The 11,925-nt window shown below is 40.1% G+C and overlaps 2 protein-coding genes across 2 annotated transcripts; both read left to right on the top strand.

Moving 5' to 3' along the window:
• The first annotated feature begins 24 nt into the window (after positions 1-24).
• Positions 25-4,689, top strand: LOC133988359 (charged multivesicular body protein 4b-like). The gene is given in 6 exon segments (XM_062427990.1): positions 25-59; positions 61-209; positions 1,845-2,022; positions 2,347-2,461; positions 3,060-3,183; positions 3,365-4,689. Coding segments are annotated over 6 exon segments (666 nt in total). The 3' UTR covers positions 3,430-4,689.
• A 1,322-nt stretch (positions 4,690-6,011) lies between these two features.
• Positions 6,012-11,521, top strand: eif2s2 (eukaryotic translation initiation factor 2, subunit 2 beta). Its single transcript, XM_062427540.1, has 9 exons — positions 6,012-6,133; positions 7,827-8,010; positions 8,264-8,364; positions 8,602-8,731; positions 8,818-8,918; positions 9,334-9,482; positions 9,598-9,654; positions 9,843-9,928; positions 10,054-11,521. The coding sequence occupies exons 1-9, from the start codon at positions 6,119-6,121 to the stop codon at positions 10,227-10,229; spliced, it is 999 nt and encodes a 332-aa protein (XP_062283524.1). The 5' UTR covers positions 6,012-6,118; the 3' UTR covers positions 10,230-11,521.
• The last annotated feature ends 404 nt before the right edge of the window (positions 11,522-11,925 follow it).

Below are 11,925 nucleotides of genomic sequence, written 5' to 3'. Positions count from 1 at the left end.
TTAGTGTGTTGTAGCGTCTCAGATATGTCGTTGTTCGGTAAGATATTTGGAGGAGGAGGAAAAAGGAGGAAAGGGACCGAGCCCACAGGAGGCGATCCAGAAACTCCGAGAGACGGAGGAGATGCTAACGAAGAAACAGGAATTTCTAGAGAAGAAGATCGAGCAGGAGCTGCAAATCGCCAAGAAAAATGGCACAAAAAACAAAAGAGGTAAAGACATCCGGGCATGTTTTCTCTTCTTTTGTTTTCTTAATTGATAAAACAGCCTTCACAACAATGCCAGGCTACGTGTTAGCATGTTAGCTGAGTTGGCTAACTTTCTGGGACTACCGTCACTGTTGGCAGCATCACCTCGCGTCGTTATCGGGAGAGAGGTGGAGGTTTTCTTTGAGAGAGTGCGAGCTGATAGCCTGGTTTGACTGATTATAGATGATCGTTCACTTCTCCCCACTGAGGTTCTGCTAGTCTTATCATCAGCTAACATATGTCCACCTATCATTTTGAACGTGTGATTTCACCCACTAAAAATGTAAAGAGTGAAGGTGTGGCTGTCTTTGCAGCTACAGTCAACTCTGCTGCAGAGAGGCTGTCAGTAAACATGTTGACTCTGTGTCAGGACAAAGGTTTAAACACTGGGTTTGCACATGTTAAAGGGGACACTGCTGTCAGAGAAGTGGGCGTGTTTGCACCTTTATCTGAAGCCTTTAACAAACCTCCAGCAGGCGGCACAGGTCCCTGATAGGAGGTCATAACATCAGATAGCAATTATAAGGAGCCATGAACTAATCAGTGCCACTGGTCAGCCTGGGTTAATAGAAAACTATCCTTGTGTGTGTGTGGATTTGTATATATATAAGTGTGTGTGTGAGTGAGTGTGAGAAAGTTTGGACACACTTTCTCATTCAAGTGAGTTGGGAGGGGGCAGACATCAAAGTGCTTATTTAATTTATTATGTATTCATTACCATTATTTCTGCACATATTTTGCACAACCTTTTTATTTTTATAACCCACAAGTCAGGTCATGTAACTAAGTATTTATTTAGTGTCCTCTCTTGGAGTCAATAAAGTTTTATCTTAAAGATATAGATACAGAAATAGTTAAAGTAGAGGTGACATAATCACATACCTGATATTGTCCAACCAAACAGTCCAAAAACTAAAAATAGTCAATTAAAAACAAAATCAGAGAAGAAGTCAATTCTTGCATAAAAAGGTGGAAATATTTGATATTTTGGGTTATAAGTTTGTATTTCTGATTTTTTTGTCATTTAAATAAGATGAATAGTTTCAGGTCTAGACTGAGGAATTCATCATTTGGTTCGATGGTGTTCTCTTCTCAAGATGATGAACATGCACCTTAAATTTCATAGCAGGTGGCTTTTAAAGTCATTGTTTGTTGTTGTTTTTTCATGTATACAAATACAAACAAATGTTGTTCAGGATGGGTCACTGAAAATATATGAAATATGACCAGGATCTTCTCTCATGTATTTTCTGGGAAATCTAAGCAGTAGTTTTGACGGCATCTTGTCATGTATGAATGAACTGACAGTTTGAATGACAAAACCTCGGCAGGCACAATCATCCTCCCAAATATCCAAACCAAATTTCACACTAAGTCACACCTGGTCAGTATTCGGTTAGATGTGTTGATCTCGATTAAAGTGTTGGACAGAGAGGAAAACTGATGGACTGAGTCACTGGTGGTTGAGTAAACTTGCCACTAGCTGGTGGAAAAGTATTCTAGTTATTACAAAGATTTTTTGTGACAAGTCTGTTCACCCTCTCTCTCTTTCTCTCTCTCTCTCTCTCTCTCTCTCTCTTTGTCTTTCTCCACCCGCAGCGGCTCTGCAGGCTTTGAAAAGAAAGAAGCGGTATGAGAAGCAGCTCGCCCAGATCGACGGCACCCTGTCGACCATCGAGTTCCAGAGAGAGGCTCTGGAGAACGCCAACACCAACACTGAAGTGCTCAAGAACATGGGCTTCGCTGCCAAGGCCATGAAGTCTGCCCATGAAAACATGTAAGAGAGAGTAGCCAGTGATTAGCCAGCATCTGATCGATCAATTGGAGATTATCGGGAATATCTGCTTTGATTTCATAACAGAAAACAGTGACTTTTGCTTCAAACAGGATTTGACCCACATGCAGTAATACCTCCCTAATCCAATCTCATGAGCACTGCATAAATCAGTGACAGGCTGAAAAAAATAGATGTACAATGTACTAAACAGAAATCTATACACATTTCTTTACCTCTAACTTGTACATGAGTAATAACACATGTTGAAAGGTGTAAAAGTGTGTTCTGTTTTAGACATGGTTTCTCTACTCGATGTTGTTTCAGGGACATCGACAAGGTGGACGACCTGATGCAGGACATTACAGAGCAGCAGGAGCTGGCCCAGGAGATCTCTGACGCCATCTCTAAACCTGTCGGCTTCGGAGAGGAGTTTGATGAGGTTGGTGACACTTTTCAGATATGTGAATTTTACATTTATGATTTTTTTTTTTGGATGTTATTTATTAACTGATCCCAACCTTTTTAAAAATAAAGTCTGATATTGAGATTTACTATAAATATTACTTTGAATTAATCTGACATCTCAAACCCTTCACACACCCTGAAATATTGTTGTTCATCAGTGCAGGTCATGTGTTTATTCTGTGTTCACTTTAACAAAGAATTCTTGACCCTGCTCGTTGTTGCTTTGTGATCCACCAGGCTGAACTCTGGTTTAGTGACACTGTTGAATCAGCCTTTATTTTGAATGGGTGGCATTCATAGACTAACCTCACCACAGCTCATGGCATTCAGTCATCCCGGGATAATATCACATAAAGAATGAAAACACTTCCTGAAATTCTCCGTCAGCTGACTTCAAGTATTTTAATTTAACTCCTAGCAAGACGCTTTTCTCAACAAGCGTACAGACGCACAGCTTAATAACTATCATATACTTGATCTGAAAGGTTTTTTTTTAGGTTTTGGTGGTACATGAATGAGTCAGTGCTCGTCCTCATCGTTTGTGTCACTTGCTGTTTTTTTTTTTTTCTCAGGATGAGCTGCTGGCAGAGTTGGATGAGCTGGAACAGGAGCAGCTGGACAAAAGCCTGCTGGACATCGGCCCAGAGAACGTCCCCCTCCCCAACGTGCCTTCTACTTCATTACCTTCCAGACCTGGTAAGAAACTTCTACATAGTGCGACGCTGCAAGCTTGACTGCAGCATACTTTTTCTAGCATTTAGATCAGTTTGCAGAAGCGAAGAAGAGCAGAGGCGTTAGACGTCCCTTCTGACATCAACTATACACTACTGCATCCATTTGTTCAAAGCTCTCACTGCTTTTATTTCTGTCTTTTCAGCCAAGAAAGAGGAGGATGAGGACGACATGGAGGACCTGCAGCGCTGGGCGATGGAAGCCATGTAAAGGCAGAGTCCGCTACATCATACCGGCATCAGAGAGGGAAGCGGAAGGAGCGGGGTGGGGCGGGGGAATGAATGGACTTGATAGGATGTTGTGTATGAGTGTTTTTGTGTGTCTGAGGAGAGAGCTGAAGTTCATCTAACACTACGAAAAAGCAAAAATGCTGTATTACTTTCTTTTTCCCCTCACAATCCAAATCGTAGAGACTCCCAGGTGCTCAGTGCCAAAGAGACAGTCGGGAAGCTCTCACTGTGTCATGGCAAAGAGTCACCTCATATTTTTACCCTCTATTTTAATAAAATACTAGCACTTCATGGTCCCTGTACTGGTCAGGACCATTTCAGCGCCTGCAGAGTTCATATTGAAGTGTAATAGTTTGCGCTCTGCTGTGCTGCATTGAAGTTATTGTCGGTTTACGGTGGCGGCCTGCGTGACAGTAACATCGCTGGATTTTCAAAGGAGGTCAATCCCGAAAGATCCGTTTCTGACTCTCATATTTACCTGTGTTTGTGGCGTTAAACTTGCTGGATGTTTTTGTTTTGTCTTCCTTCTTGACAAAAATAACACTCCTTAGCTGAGCATGAGCTGGGTGGAGAAGCTGCGAGCTGTGTGTTTTGCCAGAATCCAAACCTCTCGTTTCGTTTCAGGCTGCGTGCTTTGTCTCCCTCCGCCCCTCCCCTGTCCCTCCTCTCTTTTTTGCCTCCTGTTGCCATTGAAGCGGCGACTCCCTCGAAGCCGTTCTCACCAGTGGTTCTTCTTGTTATTCAGTGTAAATATTCAAAAGGTGTCTCTTTTTATATACTGTATTTCTGCCATCACTGAGAGGTTCTGTTGGGGTTGTGTGAAGCATGCAACAATAGGAAGTCACTACAGGTCACTAGGCAGGGGTAGAAGAGAGATGTTTAACTGAACACTTACATCCTGCTCTGTCTGTCTCAGTCCTATTCATAACGGTTTATGTTTCAAATTGTATAATGCTAAAAAAAGAATAATAATAATAATAATAAAACTATTGTCACACCTTATTAACTGCATCCCAAAGGAGGTGTTGGTTTATTAAAGATTAGATTATCGTCAATCTACAATGTTTTGGAGTTTAAAGAGTTAATTCCTTTTGTTTTTCAAACTCATGATGTACATTTTTTACATAGGGAAAAAAAAGACATAACACAAGGACGGATGGACAAGCATGTTTGCATTTCTATGTTTTATTTATCCAGATGAGAATATTATTTGCAAAATCATTAAAAGTTTCCAATTCTTTGATTGTAGTGGAAGCTTCTTCTTTTCGTGTGGCCACTGTGTGACTTTACGTTCAGAAACACTGAGTCAGCCATTAAGAAATAATGCATCATAATCTCCCAGAGCCCTGGACCAACAATCCAAAACCGAAAAGCTATTCAGTTTACTATCAAATAAGATGAGTAAAAGTAGCAAATCGTCACATTTGAGAGGCTGAAACTGACCAATTTGTGGTATTTTAGTGTGACTTAATCATTAATGGAAATGAAAGTATTGATCAGTTTTTTTGTTGATTGATTCTGACATCAATTGCCAAATCACTTCAGTCAAAGAACACAAAGACTTGGGCCATCGTCTTCACTGAGTCAAACATTTTGGACACCAACATAAATCTCAGGGAACATATGAGCAAATACATACCAACTTCATTCAATTGAGAAAATGTAAAGAATGAGATCTTCACCACTTTTATTAGAGACACGCAGTAGAGAGTTACTATATCCAACCTGCTGGTGATGCTAAATGTTCAGAAGTTTTAGTTTTAGGTTCAAACCTTCTTCAGTCAGTGTCTGGATGCCTTATGATAGTAGCTGCGTGTTTCTACATCCTGCTGCGTCTCTTCATCAGGTGACATATTGTATTACATGGTGACTGCTCACAAGCATATTTGTATTTTAAAACATATAAATTCCTCTAATGAGACTCTAGTTAGTGGTTTAACAATAATAATAGTAATTTAATATACATTAGATGGGTTTTTTAGACTTTAGGCAAAAGTATAGTTTTAACTCTTGTTATTTTCTTTATATGTTTTTAACACTATACATGCTTGAGATTCACTGTGAATGACAAGTGCAGTACAAACTAAATACTTTATTGTTATTAATATTAGTATTTAAATCAAAACTTTTAATTCTGTTGCCTCGTGGAATGAATCTATTAAACATAATTTGTTTTCTTTTTTTGTCTGACAGTCACCACAGAGACACAAGGACGTCTTTATAGAATAAATGTAATTACTACAAACTCTTAAAACAATTAAGCACCATGATGAAATAAAGATGACATAATGGACATGACTTCATTACCAGTTTGTTAATACAGGAACCATGGTAACAGAGTGTAAAGGTAATAATAAAATAATAATAATGAATTAATAGATTAAAAAATAACTTCACAGAAAAGGATGAGCCGTAAAATCAGATGTCTTTAAATAATTCTTGGAGCATACTGACAGTATATGTGAACATGTCTTAGTGTTTATAAACCTGCTCACTCTTGAACACTTAGCTGCTGCGCGCTGGCGCGAGGTACTTACGTCAGGAGTTGGCGACTTGACGCCTGCGCAGTGCAGACTCAACGCTGATGCAAGACATTTTCGGCGCAGCAGTGTGAGACTGAGCGAGGAGTGAGAAAGAAACACATTTCTGTTACTTATCAGCCTGCAAACATGTCAGGAGACGAGGTAAGTCATCCTGCTGTCTCAACCTTTCAGTCTGTGTCTGCTTTAGGACTCATTGGGTGAATTGTGGTGAATTATCGGGTCAGATCGTGTTGAGGATGACTTTGGGCCTCGGCTCCGCTGCACCTCTCCTCACATGGTGTTAGCTGAGCTAACAACGGCCCGACCACCTGAAATGACACGACATTATTCAATATTCAGTGTATGAGACCCTGCCACACCGTGTTTATCATTGATATTCCCTGTGGTTAATTAATCCTGTCTGTCACCATTGATGGACAATTCACACCGACTGGCAGAAATGATCCAACTAGCGTTAGCATTAGCCGGCTGTTAGCCTAATAATGTTTCATTTTCTCCTCCGGAGACACAAAGCTGCTTTTATCCCGGAGGACAGTCCACTTTATTCTGCAGGGTCCACACAGATATTACTGTCAGAAAACATCTAAGAAAATGTCTTGTTATAACATTATAACTGAAACATCACGATTTTTTCTTTTTCTTTAACGTTTAGCCTTAAATAATTCACATCCGTCTGCCTGTTAGTAGTAAATATGGTATTGACGACAGCCTTCATACATGTCAGTCAGACAGTCTTATATTTAAGAAAATCTTAGTATTGAACTGACAGCTATTACAGTATTTTATAACTAAATTACCACAGTCAGTATCAATGTTGTTATTCAGCTAACGGTTAATGTCAGCATCGATTAATGCTTATTGTCTTCTTAGATTCATTAATTATTTATTATATAAACTGAACGGAAGTGTCAGATTCCACATTGGCTATTCAAATACGTTATTTTGTCCATTGACGGCTTTACTTTTGTATCAGACAAGGGAAACCATCATTAGGATGAAAGAATGTTTTTACCATTTTTACCCAGTTTTCATAAATGACATAAAAAATCAACACAGTTTCTGTAGATTACTAATCAATGAATGAGCTCATTGTTGCAGCTTTTGTCACTTGATGTTGGTCAACAGGATTCTTCAGTCAGCAGTTGAATCTCAGTTTTAATCCAACAAATTATTTTATGTTATCGACTGTAAGTAATGAAAATTATCTTTGGGTCAAAAAGACTACAGATAAACTGGGAGTGTGAATATAACTTCTCTTTTTTGACTCTGGCAAATGGTCATTGCTTAGCATATATGGACATATTGTCTTGTATTATTGCTCACAAATCTTATCTAATGTTGAACTAAAACACACTTTATATGATTGGCTGTAATGCAGTGGATAGTGATCATCAGAAACAAAGTAGAAATACATAAATATCTGTTAAGACATGATTATCTACATTCACAGAAGGCAAACATGGAAAAGGGCAAATTAATTCAGCAAACCATAAAAATTAAATCAATAGTAATTAACTTTAATGTCCCAAATGTCTCTCACTGTAATCATCATGTTACTACATGTAGCGAGGGCTATCTTTGTTTATACCAGTTTTTCTAAAGGGACAATAGCTGGTCATGCTGAGCTGTGCTATTGTCAGATGGTTTGGTGGGTTATTGAACCTCAAATGATTTCACATACCATCTTGTCACTGAAGAGCTATGTTGGCCGTCATTTAATAATCTGATCAACAGGTTTTTAAAGCTCTTTCTTTTTGTGATTGTTTCCGTATGACCCGTATAATCCTTTAATTACAACATGAACTCTATTCCTGCTTTTCTGTCTCTCCTCCAGATGATTTTTGATCCCAACATGACCAAGAAGAAGAAGAAGAAGAAGAAGCCCTTCATGCTGGATGAAGAAGGAGGAGAAGGAGTGGGGGGAGAAGAGGCTAAAGAGGTGGAGGCGAAGGAGGCAGAACCAGAAGCCGGAGAGGACAAAGAGATGGACTTTGATGAAGATGAAGGCAGGAAGAAAGGTTAGAATTAAAACAGTGTCTTTTTTACACAAATAAAGAGGCTTCGACCGAAAGCTTAGCTGCCACCGACCCCAACACCGACCCAGCGCTGAGCCAACGTCAGATTTGCCTCTGATCTGAGGGCTTTTGCGATGATGTCTTAAAACTGTCACCAAATGGAAAATCTGGGTTAAAATAATGCAGTGTGTACTCTGCATTAGCTGCCAATCTGCAGTATGATAGAATTAAGCCTAGCTTTCTTTGCCTTCTCCAGAGCCGTCTGATGATTTGAACGACCTGAACTTCTTCAACCAGAAGAAAAAGAAGAAGAAACCCAAGAAAGTATTTGATAATGACGTAGAGGAAGGATTAAAGGTCAGTCAATGAAAAACACAACTCTACTTTACGTTTTATTTGTTCTCATCTCATCACTTTTGGCCTCTTCTTTGTGTTTCTGTTTGCTTCCATGCTGTGTGTGTCTTTCTGCTCATTTTACACCAACACTTCTTTCTCCACCGCTACCATTGCTTTGTCATTACTCTCTTTTCTCTCATCATCATCATCATCATCATCATATCCTCGCTGAACTTCAGTTTTTTTGCTCTAAACCAGGAGCTGAAAATCGAAGGAGAGCAGACAGAGGCGATGGATGAGGACAACCTGGACCTGATGCTTCCTGCCAAGAAAAAGAAGTCGAAGAAAGTGGACTTTGATGAGGGAGAGGCACTGGAGAAGGATGACAGTAAGAAGAAGTCACCTGACCTCTAAAGTAGGAAACCAAAGGAAAATGCAGGTGTGTAATAACATGTTTGTTCGGTGTGTTTCCAGCACTGGAGGACGATGAGGGGAAGAACAATGATGGCATTTCATTCAGCTCCTCCACAGGACCTGCCTGGGCCGGCACTGAAAGAGATTACACTTATGATGAGGTGGGATAACACACACATACACATATATGCATACATATAACCAATATTCAGCCATTACCAGACTGTTCATCCTACTGGGGAAAGGCAGCTTATTGGATGCACCTTCATGCTTTCTTTAGTCTTTGATTAGTGAAAAAGAAATGTGCTTCATACATCATAGAGAAGTTTTTTTTTTTAAAGGAATGCATCTCGATTCTTAACATTTTTATTTCCTATAAACTGGAACCATTTCATTACGGTCTAAGACACTACTTGTGTACAAGACAGTGGGTTAACAAAATCTAACCTACAGAGGGATTTCTGTGTTTGTAGCAGAGGGAGAAAAGGGGCTAATTCTTTGGTTTTAGATCTTATCGTGATGCAGTCTTTGGACATGTTAAGTGCAGCTGGCGTTACTCTTTGCTTCGTCTCTCAGCTCTTGAACCGAGTTTTCAACATCATGAGGGAGAAGAACCCGGACATGGTGGCCGGAGAGAAGAGGAAGTTTGTGATGAAGCCTCCTCAGGTGGTCCGAGTGGGAACCAAGAAAACCTCCTTCGTCAACTTCACAGACATCTGCAAACTGTGAGTTCCCGCCCAGCTACTCTCCCACTTCATACTGTCACACTGCTACTGTCAATCAACAATATCCCCCCCAAAAAAACCTTTTTAAAGTGACTATATCTGTACTTGATCACAGGTTGCATCGTCAGCCTAAACATCTCCTCGCTTTCCTGTTGGCTGAATTGGGAACAAGGTATGTTTTTGTGTTCATAGCGAATTCATGAATATATAGTAACTGGATTTTGTGGCAATTATAACCGAAGAGTGAAATCCTCAAATTAAAAGTCATTTTTTTAATTTCTTAATATCAGCATCCTCTTCAGTCAGTGTGTGTGTGTACTGTTTTTCTGAAAGTTTGAATTGTCTTTCTACTTCCAACAGCGGCTCCATAGACGGAAATAACCAACTTGTGATTAAAGGCAGATTTCAACAGAAACAGATAGAAAATGTGTTGAGAAGATATATCAGTAAGTAGTTTAATCAGTTATTCTTAAATCAAATCAATTTCGTTTACACCACTCACAGTTCTCTACCCTAAAAGATCACCTAAAGGAACTCCGCAGCGCTAATAACTGTCTCTTCACCCCTGCAGAGGAATACGTGACGTGTCACACCTGCCGCTCCCCAGAGACCATTCTGCAGAAGGACACTCGCCTCTATTTCCTGCAGTGCGAGACGTGCCACTCCCGCTGCTCTGTCGCCAGCATCAAGACCGGCTTCCAGGCTGTGACGGGCAAGAGGGCGCAGCTCCGCGCCAAAGCCAACTAAAAAGCCACCAAAACTGGGCTGCCCTTCCCCTCTCGGCCCTCCCCCTTTCCCACTCAAAAGGGCCGAAGCTGGGGTCGGACGCCCCCTTGATTTTTGCGGAAAAAAAGGACTCTCTGAATCGAACTGCGGGAGGGTTTGGCTGTCGTTTAGTTGTGTTGTGGCCTGACCGGGCGGGGAGTGAGAGAGTATCTATAGCTGGCAGATGGGAGTTCAGGCACTGTAAGCAGATGATGTGTACCACTTACACTGTTGGCTGCATTTGATTTGTTGTCTGGCTGATGAACCCTGCACCACCTACACTTTTTTTTTCTGCTGTTGTTCTTGATTCCTGCAAGAAAACCTTTATTTAACATGGCTTGAATCCTTTCCCATTCTTTATCTCCCTCTTTACATTCACCAAACATCAATATTACATTGGATACAAACAAATCAACAATCTCCATGCAGCCAGCCGCATTGTAGTCAAGTTGAACTACAATGACAGAGCTTAGTTGCTCTAATTATTGTAACTTTGAGGCTCATGGTTGCTTTTTTTTAAATGCTAGAGCTCAATTTTGTTTAAACTAAGGTTGTGCTCCTGTTTCTGGTCTCTCAAAACGTATCAAAGAGGCAAATCAAAGTTACCAGGTTGGAGCACATAAAAGATTTGTCACAGTAACCCGTCTGTGACGAGGTCCAAACATCCTTTTGATCGTTTGTAGCAGAAGGTGGCCACAAAATCTAAGAACTTAAGGTGGATAAAGGGGAGAGCGCCTACTCACTGAAGACTTTAATAGAGAGGCTGTGTGTGTGAGACAGAAATAGAAATTATACGATGTGTTTGTGAGTGCTGTTACGGCATTGATGAGCATTTGTGTACTTTATTTCTTTGACTTCTTGAGGTTTAGATGAACACATTTTTATCAAATATTGGACATTTAATTAGAGGAATATTAAATCGAATAAAATTAATTTTGTCAAGAGGATTGGGTTTCTTGAGCTAATGCCAGTCCCCCCCCCCCGATACAAACACACCCAAATGCCCCCCCCCCCCCCCCATAACTCTATAGTCTAGCCTTACGATGAAAAGCAGACTCTGAGCAGGCACCTCAGATCAGTCTCCTCCATCAGTTTGTCATTTTCAAATCTGATTCAGATTTACACCTCAAGCTAGCCAGGGAAGAGGAGTTTGAGTTCAGTGATCCTGGAAACACGACATTGATTCAGTTCTTATTGGAGAAGAATGTGAAGGTCCGACTGCAATCATTTTAAAACCTGGTTTTTACAAAAATAAATGTTCTACTCTCTCTCTCCACTATTGTTCTCTCTGTTATTGCTCAATGTTGCCACAATTATCATCTACTGAAAAATAACCTGTGAATCTTTTGATCTAGTACACCTAGTGAAATTATCTTTTTCTGGAATATTCAGTTTTAAAATGAACATCTCACCATAGTGACTTTAGACAGTTTGATCTTAAATGTCAGTGATAAACTACTTGTGGCAGATTTGTTTCTGACTGCTGTTAAAGTACCAGGATGTTCAGACCTGACACAGGTGCCGTGTTGATAGTGCCTCTGTAGGCCAAGGAAGTATTACTGGATAAATATTACATTCATATAGCTGAGATTTGTTTTATTAGGAACAGTTAACTCTATCAACCACGTTTTTTGTTAATACTCAGCGATATTTACTCAATTTTAAAAGCTTATATAAA

This window comes from Scomber scombrus, chromosome 10 (genome assembly GCF_963691925.1).
Source record: "Scomber scombrus chromosome 10, fScoSco1.1, whole genome shotgun sequence".
Taxonomy (NCBI): domain Eukaryota; kingdom Metazoa; phylum Chordata; class Actinopteri; order Scombriformes; family Scombridae; genus Scomber; species Scomber scombrus.
The sequence above is the reverse complement of the archived record's forward strand: the minus strand, read 5'-3'. Positions and strand labels throughout refer to the sequence as shown.

Bases quoted from the DNA above. Each gene is read 5' to 3' on its own strand.
- eif2s2 (XM_062427540.1), top strand. The intron at 8,011-8,263 runs GTTAGAATTAAA...TGCCTTCTCCAG, and splicing joins AGATGAAGGCAGGAAGAAAG to AGCCGTCTGATGATTTGAAC. The intron at 9,655-9,842 runs GTATGTTTTTGT...TACTTCCAACAG, and splicing joins TTGGCTGAATTGGGAACAAG to CGGCTCCATAGACGGAAATA.